We start from the raw sequence: 11,329 nt of genomic DNA on the forward strand, positions 1-11,329 counted from the left end.
ACAGGTATGAATAAATACCTGTTTTTCAATGCAAAATGGTCACAGTGTCCTGTAACGTACATCAGTTTCTGCAAGTGAATGTAAAAACATGAAGTCACGCCAAGCCACCTGCAGCAACAGAGAGGAAATCCAATTTTCCATCATTCCTAAAGCCCCAGCCATCTTCTCTTACTTTTAAAACATCAGTTTTTAACAAACAAATGTGCAGTTCCTATCAGCAACTGAGCTGGTTTGCTCTTTTTATGGAACATGATGTGTTGTTTGTTTAATTCATTCAGGGTCCTGGAAACAATTTTCCTGGCAAGTTGAAACATAAAAAAAAAAAGCACACGCTAGAGATAGAGGACTTTTTGTGAGTTTTAAGTGATTTTTTTCCAAATGAACCAGAGTAAAGGTACAAGAAATGTAAAAATCCAAGACTAGGAAAAATCAATTGAAATAACTAGATAGCCCACAGTGTGTAAGACTGTAAAGATAAAATGCTATCGTGTTTATTAATACAACGAAAAATTTTAAAGAAAAACTGCCAGAGTCATCTGGGAAAATACAGTGACTGCAATAACCAAAACACCCAAATCTTCTGAAGCACAGAAATCTGAGTCTGGTGAAATAGCACAGCAATGTATCATGCACTGCCACCTTCAGAGCAGCGCTGGGAACAGCAGTGCAACGGGGATATTTAAAAACTCTTCTAGAGGCCACGAAAAGGGTCAATTATCTACAGAGAAACTTGAACAGAAGTGAGGTTTTCTCCCTCCTTCAGCTGGCTCTGAAAGCCTCTGTCACCAGCAATAGCACCACCACCTGCCAACAGCACTGCTGTCCTCGTGGCAGCGAGCAGGGACCTCATGGTGGCCCCTGTGCCCCACCTTGGCAGGGTGGTCACCATCAGCATCATGCCCACAGTGTCCTGACAAGGGTGTGGTTATGGTGACACTCCCGCTTCTGGTCCCAGTCCCGGTCACCACCTTGGTCCTGATCGTGGTCCAAATTCTGGCACAGGCACTGGGCTCCCACGGCGCTCTGGAGCCCCGACACTCACTGCTCCTCATGAGAGTGGAGCTGAGCCTGAAAGCAGGAGAGGGAGGGTGGCAGTTTGGCACCACGGCAGCTGCCAGGGCACAGCCCCAAGCACCCACACAGGCCACTCAGCGTCCCACCCTTTGTGTCCCCCCTGGTGCCACCAAAACCCACCCAGCCTCACCTCTCCCACCAGCAGTGACATCTGCTTGGGAATGGCCACACTCCCTGTGCCTTACAGATATGAGGGACCTCTACAGCCTCCCCCAAAGCCCCAGAGCCCCGCAGATCACTGCAGCCCCGGTGCCCTGTAGTCATCGTGGCCCCTTCCCCAGCCCCTGTGGGCTCCTGTAGGCCAGCTCCCCAGTTTGGAGATGAGGATGCCATGTGGGACCACACCAAAGGATTACAGCAGTCTGGGAAGGTGACAGTGCTCAGTCTTCCCTGTCACAGGTGGCCACCAGATTGGTCACGCCGCGCTTGCCGCGCTGGCTGGCTCGGGTCACCTCCCCACTGCCACGAGCCCCGTTCCATCTGCATCTTGGTTCTCCTCATCCTCTCCCTGTGCTCCTCTCAGGCTACAAGTTCCTGCTGCCCAGCTTGATTCCTTACCCAGGGGGATGGAGAGCTTTTGCACTGAATTGGCCTGTCTTGGGGTGACGTTATGATGTGTATCCCATATCGCTGCCCTATGCCCAGGAATTAATTCTTGTGCCTTTTTATGCCTTTAAACTGAGCCTGAGAGGGGGAAGGAAAAACTGAGCTAAACTTTCTCAAAGCAGTTTGCAGCTTGTTCAAGGTCACACAGAGACAGCAGGTTTTTTCCCCAGCAGTGGCAGGGGAGCAAGGAAGCACCCGGCTGGCTGCTTCCCAGTCAGCTTTTGGCCAGTTTCAGCTTCTTTTTCTCCGGAGAGAGACTGAGAGTTGAGCTTTCTTTCCTTCCCTGGAATTTTGGATTTTCTCCCTTTTCTACTGGACTGCTTCAACCTCAGAGCACATCAGGAGGAGTTTCCACTGGGCACAGAGGGCCTGGCCCTGGGCCAAGCCCCAGCTCCAAGGAGACCAAAGGGAGGACTCGAACACTGTCCCAGGGTTTTCCTCCACAGCGAGAGATTTTATTATTTAGCATTATTTTCCTTTTCCCGCGTGTTTGTTAAATAAATAGCTTTTATCTCCTTCACTTTCCTTCGAGGAAAAATTACTTTTCCCGAACCTGGTGGGGGAGGGATGACGACCTGCCTTCTCTCAGAGGATGTATTTCTAAATTTGACCAAACCGGAACATGGCCTCAAACAGCTGTCAGCTGGCCGGCTCCTGTGCGTTTCAGGCCAGTTCCCCGGGGATCTCATCCCGGAATTCTTCAATCAACCCGGCAGCGGCCCGCAGCCCGCCATGCTGGGCACCGGCACTTCCGGGAGGCGGTCACGTGGGCAGCGCATCATGTGACCCGCGGCGGTGGCGGGCCGGAGGTGGGAGATTCCCGTGGGATCGGGTGGGGGGAGCCCGGGTGTGGGGATCTGGGATCGCTGGGGCGCCGCGGGACCGCCTGGGATCGCTGGGGGGCCGCGGGACCGCCTGGGATCGCTGCCGGGGCCGCGGGATCGCCTGGGATCGCTGGGGGGCCGCGGGACCGCCTGGGATCGCTGGGGCGCCGCGCGGGTCTAGAGAGGTCTGAGCGCCGGGGGAGCGATTCCGCAGGGATGAGCCCCCCGCCCTCCTGACCCGCCCTGTGTCCCCCTGCAGGCCATGGCCGCCCCCCGCCCCCCCCGCGTAGTGCCGGGCGAAGCCTCCGAGAGCGACTCGGAGCCGGAGCTGCTGGTGGGGACGGCAGGGCAGGCCCCCGGGGCCGGGCTGAAGGTGCCGGGCGAAGCGTCCGAGACCGAAGAGGAGGAGGAGGAGGAGGAGGAGCAGAGGCCGAAGACTCCGCCAGTGCTGGCGGAGGAGCCGGCGGCGGTTTGGGGGGGCGGCCCCTCGCTGCTGCAGCAGCGGCTGCGGGAGGGCACGGGGCGGCTGCGGGGGGCGGTGGGCAGCGCCCTTCGGCAGAGCTACGGCAGCGCTGCCCGGAGCCTGGGGGGGCTCGGCGGGGCCCTGGGACGGGCGCAGGTCACCGCCGCCGCGGCCGCCCACTGCCTGCGCCTGGCCCGCCGCGATCTGCGCGCCGTGGCCGACACCATCGACATCGTCACGGCCTGTCACCTCCTGCCCGACATCCGCGGGCAGCTCTGACCGGCGCCGGGATGTGGCACGGCGTTCACCATCCCCACTGCGGCTGTCACCGGCGGCGGCACCAACACCTGGCAGACATCTGCGGGCAGCTGCCAGCATCACTGTTGTCCTCTCGGCATCACCAGTGCCACGTATGCCGTGGCAGGGTCATTACCGGCAGGGTCATCACCACAGTGTCCTGCGGAGGGTGGAGTTGTGCTGGCACTGACTCATGTTTGGAGCACCCCACACTGACCCTGAAGACCTCCTCACCACAGTGGCATCATCACCAGTGCAGCCACAGTGACACCAAACAGTGGCTTTGGTAAAGAGACCGCCGGCCTGGCACCCCAGGACCTCCATGCTTTGGTGACACCATCGCTGCTGGCCACCTGGCCAGCCGCCACCATCCCTGAACTGCAGCCTGGTGCTGGCTCATCACCATTGTCCCCAAATGCCACTGTTTTATGTGACATGGAACTGAATAAAGCCGTGATGGCGTCAGAGCCATAGTGGGGAGCTTGGCCAGCGCTGTGAGGATGGTAGTGTTGCAGGAAGGGGGACAGGGACACCCTGGGGTGTAGGAATGGGGTAGGGTGACATGGGTGCTGGTATCACACTGCAGTGACCTTGGAGTTCACTGGTAGCCCAGGGGACAAGACTGGTGGCCTGGGCTGTATGCCACATGTCCCCAAGCACTGGTACTGTCACCCTCTTGGGATGTCCCTGGTGCCCCCACACCCCAACACTCCCTCTCAGGGGACACCACCCCCACCTCCATCCCAAGAAGGACACACTCTGGCGCTTCACAAGGGTTTATTTGGGGGGACACTTGCACCACACCACCACTGTTCACCCCCTGAGGGCACAGGGAGAGGGTGTGTGTCCCTGGAGGGGGTCACATGCGGGTGTTCAGGCTGTCCATGTACTCCTGCAGAGCCTGCAGCCGGGCATCGATCTCAGCCAGTTCAGCTGACGGCTCCTTGGAGTGGTTCTCTGGGGAGGCCAGTGCAGGAAGAAACGGTTAACAAAGGCCTGAACTGGGGTATCTCTCAAATATCTAGGGGCTCAGATGGGGCCTCACCTTTACCAGGGCGCTTGCCAACAGTCCTGCATGCCGGCAGCTTGTGGCTGACAGCTGGGTGAGGCACCTGGGGGGCAGGTTGGGGGTCACCAGTGACCTCGTGCTCACCCTGCTTTGGGATGCAGGGGGAGACCCCAGAGGGGTGGGGGAACCCCAAAGGGGCAACCACTCACCATACAGGGGCCATTGCAGGACGAGGTGCTCAGGGGTCTCCGTGTACGGGTCACTCTCCTGTCCCTGCCCAAGGTGGGGGGGGTTAAAGCGTGCTAGAAGGGATGCCCAAGCATCCTGCCCCACCCCAGCATTACCTGCAGGGCACGGGCTCGGGGCACTCATTGGCTTTGTTGCCAGAGCTCACTCCCAAGCGCCAGCTCCGGGAGCTTTCGGCTGCAGGGAAAAATGGGGATGGGGGGAAGTTAAGGAAGGAGCCCCAGCACGCAGAGGGTGTGCCCCAAGCCCTCTTCATGCTCCCCACTCACCCGATGAGCTGCGCCTGTGGCTCCTCGCCGGGCTGGTGCTGCCAGAAGCCGCTCCACGCCGCTGGCTGCACCCAAGGGAGATGGTGGTAAGGGGACAGGGGTGTGAGGGCGGGAGGAGATCCCCCAAGTGCCAGGGAGGGAAGGTGACAGGCTCAGTGACCACTACTCACTTTCTGAGCTCAGCTTCCTTCTGCCGGCACTGCCGGGCCCTGACAAAGGCAGTGGGGTCAAAGCGCGGTGGGCGGGAGCCTGGCAGGGGGAGGCAGAGGAGGGGGTCAGGGTGAGGAGGGGGGGAGCCATGTCCTGTCTCCACTCCTGGGCATGGGTCCCCAAGTGTCCCACACCTGCAGGCGACAGGGACCGTGGCGAGGGGTGGCCCCGGCTGCTCCTGTGGCTCTCCAGGGATGCTGAGCGTCGCTCCGGGGGGCGCAGGGCTGGGCTGGCAGATTTCTGGCGGCTGCCAAGAGGACCAGTGCCATAAGGTGGGGACAGAAGGACACCCCATGGTCATGAGGGTCCTCTTGCAGGGTTCACCCCGGCCTCACCCCCTCCTGTAGGAGGCCAGTTCAGCTGTCAGGTGCTTCACCCGCAGCTGCAGCCTCTGCTCTGACGCTTTTGCCTGGGCCAGCTGTGAGGGGGAGAAGAAATTTCGCTATGCATCCAACAGCCCCTGTCCGTACCAAGAGCAGCTCCCATCCTTCCTGCCCCCCTCCCAGCCCACCTCTGCAGCCAGCTGCTGGTACTCGCGCTGGTGCCGGGCCTCTGCCGCCCGCTTCTCCTCCAGTGCCCGCCACAGCCTGGGGGGGATGACAGGGGGATGGTCTGGGGGTTCCTTCCTCACCCTGTGAGACAGGAATCCCCCAAACCCTTCCGGATGCCACCGGCCCCACTCACACATCCCGCAAGTGCTGGGTCTCATCCAGGCGTTGGGCCCGGAGCTGCGCCAGCTGCTCCTGCAGCTCCCGCACCAGTGCCACAAGGTCTGGCCGACCCGCATAGGGCAGTGGCAGTGGGTAATGGATCCTGCAGGAGAGCATGTGGAGGAGGTGAGGCTGGAGTCACTCCCCTGTGACCCCTGCCTGGTGTCCCCTGTCACCTATCGAACTCCACAGAGTAGATGAGGATGAGGTAGCGCTTGGTGTTGAGGGGGGAAGAGGAGGAAGGGGAAGGCCGGGTGATTGCCCCCACTTTCCGGCTATGCAGGGTTTCCAAGTCGGTGTAGGTGAGGAGCTCCAGGCTGACGGACTCGCTGCTCTGCAGAAAGTTCGAAAAGCAGGAGGGCTCGGTGGGACACACCCCCCACCCCATGTAGCCCCAAAGCGCCGTGTGGAGGAGCGGCACGGCCACACCTGCGTCAGTGCCGACTCCAGCATGCTGCAGAAAATGCCAAACTGCTTGAAATTCCCCGTTTTGCGGGTCAGGTCCTCGATGACTGCGAGGAGGGGAGTACTTCAGTCAGTGCCAGTCGTGGGAAGTCCCCTCATCCCACCACGAGCTCCCTCCGGCACTCACAGGTGGCATCGAACTCGCCTCTCCACAGGTCGGCGGTGCCGTGAGCCTCCACCTCCACCCGCAACGTAGTGCGGGCCAGGGTCACCCGCACCGTGTGTGCCCCGGGCCGGAAAGCGCAGTCGGCCTGCAGGTACCGCGGCTCGCCCATGGTGCGAGGGGTCTGTGGGGAGGGGACACCCTTGGGAGACAGGGGTCTGTACCCCAGGAGTACAGAGAGGGCACCCTCGGAAAGGGGAGGAGGGCTCGGGACAGGTGAGCTGGGCTGGATTCTGGGGGGACAAGTGCCGAGAACTGATGGGCGCGCACTGACGGGGTAAGAACAAGGGGAGACTACAACACCACGGGAGGTGACCAGAGAGGACCTTAGAGCTTTTGGTAACTTGGGCCCTGCTGGGGACGGGCGCAGTTTCAAGGGGTGGAGAGACTACAGAGGAACATGGGGAGATCCATGGGCTTGGGCCTGCTGCCGGGAGAACAGCGGGAAGCGCAGGGCTTCGGGGGCCTGTTCTGGGGGTACCGAGGGAAGGGAACTGGGGGTCTGCTTTGGGAGCAGCGGGACGGGGGTGGCCCTGGCCCGCGGTTATGCTCAGCCGACAGATACCGGGAGCAGCCGCGCCGCACTCGGAAGAGGCTCACCGCCCGCCGCGATCCGCCGCCTCAGCCGCGCCCCGCCCCCCGAGCCCGCCCCGCCTCATTGGCTGGCCGCAGCCCCGCCCTGCCTCACCCCGCGCTGTCTCATTGGCTGGCCACACGCCGCTCCGCCGCTCATTGGCTGCTGGCGCCGCCCATCATGGCAATGCCGTTACTGCTCTGCCCGCCCCCGCTGCTCTCCAGCCTCCCGCTGCCATTGGCTGTCAGGAGAAGCCCGCGCCCCATCTCCACGGCACCATTGGTTACTGCGGCTGTCAGTCATTCCTGGGAAAGGGGAGGAGCCACGCCTGCCTCTGGCAGGCCCCGCCCTTTCCCCTGCTTCCCGCCCGCCTTTGGTCGGGGCCTCGTCCCGCTCCGTTGCCCGGAGTCTCTGAACTTTAAAGACATAAACCTTGGAATGCATAAATGTGGTTTTGCAGCATGAAAGTGTCGGTTTGCACCTTAAATTGACTAGGTGGCTTCCCAAGTGTAGGCTTTGGTGATTTAAAGGTGATGCTGTTTTCTCTACTTTTGAGGATTGCATTATACAAATTCGGGTTCGCACTTGGAGAACTTGGGGTTGAATCTGAAGAGTAACGCTTTGGACCTTAAACACTGGCAGAGGCAGGACGAGAGGCGCAGGGCACAAATCCAGACCCAGAGTGGCTTGGGAGGAGACGTTCTTTAGTGTGAGGGTGACTGAGGCTCCTTGGGCGGGTTTTGGGGTCTCTACCTGGGGAGGACTAAAAGGCCAACTGGACACAGCTGTGGTGGGCTTTCCTTGGACCCCAGCACACCTTGGAGGGCCCTGCTTCACCCAAGGGTCTCCCAGGCCCGTTAACTCCCCAGCCCCGCTGTGACCCCACGCTGGTCCCCGCTGTGCCCTGGGCAAGCCACAGGAGCTTCCCTTGGAGAGGGACAGCGGGTGATACCAGGGACGGAGGGGCACTCACCGTCCTGCCCAGGCCAGCGCGTGCAGCTGGCGGGCAGCATGGCACAGCCGCCCGCGGTGCTCGAGGCGGCAGTGCAGCCCCGGGGGGATGGATGCCAGCCCACCCCGCAGCCCCCAGCACCCAGCAGCAATGGTCCCCGTGGAATCGCTGTCCCCGCCGTGCAGCACTGCCCTGGCACACAGCTCTTCCCAGCACCCACCAGCTGCCAGCAGGGCCTCCAGGGCCACCATGGGTGCGTCATGGCCACTACGGCCTGGCCAGCCTTCCAATGCCCAGCCTAGGTACTCCGTGTCCCGCTCGGCTGGGGATGGGAGGGGTGGCACCCGTGGTGGGCCACGGCCCTCCAGAAGCCCACGGGAGTCCAGGTACCTGCAGAGACATGGGGACACTGAGGTCACTGGGGCCACTGGTGTCACTGGACAATGGGGTAACCAGTGACACTGGGGGTCACTGGGCTGTGGCTCTCCAGCAGCCCCTGGGACCCCAGGTAGCTGCGGGGACAGTGGGGACAATCAGGAAACTTGGGGGGCAGCATGGCACTGGATGCAGTGGGGATACCAGTAACACCAAGAAAACCCAGTGCCCCAGGAACCCCAGAGACACAGAGGTCCCTGTCACTGAGGATGGCACCTCTGGCCGGGACACGAGGGACACTGGGTGCAGCAGGGACAGGATGGGCACTGCCAGCCCTGTGAACAGACTGGGCATCAGGGTCAGCAGTGGCACCAGTGACACCCCTGCGATGCGCTGCTGGGACTGGCAGAGAGCCTGGCTGGCACCAGTGGCACTAATGGACCCCTGAACCCTTCACAGTGTCCTTCCCAGCCCCTCTTTGTGCTCCCAGTGTCCCCCCAGAACCCTCACAGTGCCCCCTCACCGGTGCCACGCCTCCCCAAAGAATGGCCAGGCAGCAGCATTGTCCTCCACGGCCACCCCGGTGCCCTCCACGTAGTCCCATGCCAGGGGCAGGACCCGCAGCAGCTCAGCCCCCCAGCGCTCTGGGGGCACCCCCCGACTCCCCAGTGCCCCAAAGAGGGCCACCGCCAGTGCTCCAAGGTACCCTGTGGGGACAGGGGCTTCAGGAGAGTTCTGGTATCCCCTGCTGCCCTCCCCCGCCGGTCTGGAGCTCACCAGTGGGGTGGTGGTGGGTCATGCGCCCGCTCTCGATGCTCACCCGGATCAGAGTCGGCAGCTCCCAGGCATGTGGGTACCTGCACTGGCATCAGACCAGTCCCCACTCCCTTGGTCCTGTATTTCCGGCCTCATCCCCGTTCCCATCGCACCACCCTTGTCCTGCTGTCCCTGCTGTGCCCATTCTCCTAGCCCCATCACTTCCATGTCCCACTCTCAGCTGCTCTGTGACCTGTGTCCCCTCTTGCTGTTCCCATGTTCTCTGTCCCAAACCTCCCAGCTCCAGCACCACATGTCCCCAAGCCCTGTGCCTTGTCCTCTCCAGCTCCACCAACCCCCTGTCCCCACCCCACTCTGTGTCCCCATTCATTCCCCCCGTGACATCCTCATGTCCCTCTAACCCTACTCCCATCCCTTCATGTCCCCTTCCCTCCAGCTGTGACACCCCCATTTCCCCAGCCCAAACATCCTCATGTCCCCACTCCTCCAGCTCCGACACCCCCTTATCCCCATCCCATGTCCCCAGCGTCCCTGTCCCTTCCCATGTCCCTGCATGGCATCCCCGTGTCCCCCATTCCACCCATTCTGACACCCCCCACATCCCCGTGCCCACCCTGTCACTGTGCCCCCGGCTCTGATACCTCCATCCCTGTCCCCACATGTCCCCCAGTGTCCCTGTCCCCACCTGAGGCCGATGGCCAGGCTGCGCATGGCAGCCCCGCAGCCGGTGCCGCGGGGGTTGAAGGGGATGCGATAGCCCTGGGGCTCCCCTGGCCGCAGCTGCGAGGTGCCTGGGAGGACACGGGGGCGTGAGGCTCCCTGAGCCCCCCTGCCTCTCCCCGCATCCTTGGTCTCTGCTCACCTAGGATGCTGCTGGGCCCGGGTTTGCGTCCCTCCATGTCCCCCATGGCAGCCACATAGCGGCGGGCCAGCTCCTGCAGGAGGGCTTCCCCCTCCAGGCCTGTGCAGGGGTGTGAAAACCCATGTGGGTTACCCAGGCTGGCAGGGAGAGGCCCCATGCACCCCCCAAAACTGAAGGGGAAGAAGAAGAACCCCATTGCACCACCCCCAAAAATGTGGGGAAAGGGAACACTGCCCCACAGCCCCCCCCCCCCGGGGGGAAGCAGAACAAGTTTAGTGGAGAAATGGGGAATCCCTCTGAGCACTCCAAATTGAGCGAGAAGGGGGTGCCCTGCCAGGTTCCCAAAGTGGGAGGGGGAAGTGTCCCTGTCTCCAGCACCCGGTACGGGAGGAAAAGGCACATAAATGAGGAAAACCACAAGGACACAGACAGACGCACACTGCCCATGCCACCCCCACCCAGAGGAAACGAGGATACACATCCCCCTAAGCCTCACTGGAAACCCCTAAAAGTGGGGGGGGTGGGAGAAGCAGAATTAAGATGCCCCAAATTCCCCTCCAGAGCTGGACAAAGCCTCCCCAAAGCCCCTCCCAGCATAATGGGGACCTCCCTGACATACCCCAGGGCTGTAAGGGGACACCCAGCCGCACCCCCAAACACCCCCCCACCATACAGCCCAAGGAACAGAACAGGGACCCCTCCCACCCCCTAGGGGATCTAATGAGGACACCCCCCCTCCCGTGCCAGCCTGGGGTACAACGGGGACCCCAACCCCAGGGACCCCTCCCTTGTGTCAGTGGGGTGTCACGGAGTCCCCGCACCTGTGGCCAGGCCCTCGGCGGTGGCAAGGTGCAGGATGGTGTCATCGCTGACGGGCCACTCGGGGGGCTCGAGGGTGATGGCTGCCAGCCCGCCCAGCTCGGCCAGCTCGGCGTGGATCTGGGGGCCTGAGGTGCAGTATTCCCAGCGGCCTGCCCGGTACCCCAGTGCATCCCCCACCCCGCTCAGCACCATGGCCGCCTCGTAGGTTTCCACCGAGGGCACCCTAGGGGAACAGAGGGTTCAGGGGGTGCTGGCGGCAGAGGGGCCCCAGGGACCCCGGTGCACTCACGTCTCCTCCATGGTTCAGCAGCTGGGGATGCCTGTCAGGCTCAGGGCATGGGGCCAGTGCTGGCCAGGGGCCCTTAAGGGGACCAGAACACTCCAGGGATGTGGGGTACAGGGCTGCTGCCCCCACAGCGAGGGGGAGAAGCAGGGAGGGGATCCAGGGGCATCCTGGGTGGGGGAGACAGAGGGAAGAGAGGCTCCAGGGGACCCCAAAGGACAGCAAAGGCTTTTTAAGACCCAAACCCTCTTCTGGAGGGTCCAAAGCCCTCTTTTACCGCTCAGAGCTTGCACTGGAGTGCCTGAAGCCCTCTAGTCAGCACTGCTTGCGGCCAGAGAGGTTCACCTC

The 11,329-nt window shown here is 62.1% G+C and overlaps 3 protein-coding genes across 5 annotated transcripts; 1 reads left to right on the forward strand and 2 right to left on the reverse strand.

The window, feature by feature from the left end:
• The first annotated feature begins 2,446 nt into the window (after nt 1–2,446).
• On the forward strand, nt 2,447–3,744 carry BLOC1S3 (biogenesis of lysosomal organelles complex 1 subunit 3). The gene is made up of 2 exons (XM_082293935.1): nt 2,447–2,489; nt 2,764–3,744. The coding sequence occupies exon 2, from the start codon at nt 2,767–2,769 to the stop codon at nt 3,244–3,246; it is 480 nt and encodes a 159-aa protein (XP_082150061.1). The 5' UTR covers nt 2,447–2,489; nt 2,764–2,766; the 3' UTR covers nt 3,247–3,744.
• A 301-nt stretch (nt 3,745–4,045) lies between these two features.
• CCDC61 (coiled-coil domain containing 61) lies at nt 4,046–7,146 on the reverse strand. Of its 3 annotated transcripts, none has more exons than XM_082294163.1 (14): nt 7,025–7,146; nt 6,301–6,460; nt 6,138–6,220; nt 5,885–6,042; nt 5,683–5,811; nt 5,510–5,585; nt 5,334–5,416; nt 5,133–5,245; nt 4,959–5,037; nt 4,789–4,853; nt 4,618–4,696; nt 4,483–4,546; nt 4,310–4,376; nt 4,046–4,221 (listed from the first exon to the last, which is right to left on the reverse strand). In XM_082294163.1, exons 1-14 carry the CDS (start codon nt 7,067–7,069, stop codon nt 4,124–4,126), a joined length of 1,299 nt encoding a protein of 432 aa, XP_082150289.1. In that variant the 5' UTR covers nt 7,070–7,146; the 3' UTR covers nt 4,046–4,123. The 3 variants fall into 3 exon arrangements, with proteins under 3 accessions (XP_082150289.1, XP_082150290.1, XP_082150291.1); XM_082294164.1 differs by having other exon boundaries at nt 5,885–6,037; nt 6,136–6,220; XM_082294165.1 differs by lacking the exon at nt 7,025–7,146 and adding an exon at nt 6,902–6,929.
• Nucleotides 7,119–11,000, reverse strand: LOC309580284 (ADP-ribosylhydrolase ARH1-like). Its single transcript, XM_082294166.1, has 7 exons — nt 10,988–11,000; nt 10,698–10,921; nt 9,877–9,975; nt 9,700–9,805; nt 9,015–9,094; nt 8,761–8,944; nt 7,119–8,252 (listed from the first exon to the last, which is right to left on the reverse strand). Exons 1-7 carry the CDS (start codon nt 10,996–10,998, stop codon nt 7,880–7,882), a joined length of 1,077 nt encoding a protein of 358 aa, XP_082150292.1. The 5' UTR covers nt 10,999–11,000; the 3' UTR covers nt 7,119–7,879.
• Nucleotides 11,001–11,329: the final 329 nt, after the last annotated feature.

This window comes from Coloeus monedula (genome assembly GCF_965178545.1).
Source record: "Coloeus monedula genome assembly, chromosome: 19".
NCBI classification, from domain to species: domain Eukaryota; kingdom Metazoa; phylum Chordata; class Aves; order Passeriformes; family Corvidae; genus Coloeus; species Coloeus monedula.

Coding starts and splice junctions, on each gene's coding strand:
- BLOC1S3 (XM_082293935.1), top strand. CDS start 2,767: ATGGCCGCCCCCCGCCCCCCCCGCGTAGTGCCGGGCGAAGCCTCCGAG.
- LOC309580284 (XM_082294166.1), bottom strand. Junction 9,976..10,697: donor CGCCGAGGGCCTGGCCACAG/GTGCGGGGACTC, acceptor ACCCCTGCACAG/GCCTGGAGGGGGAAGCCCTC. Junction 9,806..9,876: donor CGGGCCCAGCAGCATCCTAG/GTGAGCAGAGAC, acceptor GTGTCCTCCCAG/GCACCTCGCAGCTGCGGCCA.
- CCDC61 (XM_082294163.1), bottom strand. CDS start 7,069: ATGAGCGGCGGAGCGGCGTGTGGCCAGCCAATGAGACAGCGCGGG. Junction 4,697..4,788: donor CCACAGGCGCAGCTCATCGG/GTGAGTGGGGAG, acceptor TTTTCCCTGCAG/CCGAAAGCTCCCGGAGCTGG. Junction 4,547..4,617: donor CCCGAGCCCGTGCCCTGCAG/GTAATGCTGGGG, acceptor CACCTTGGGCAG/GGACAGGAGAGTGACCCGTA.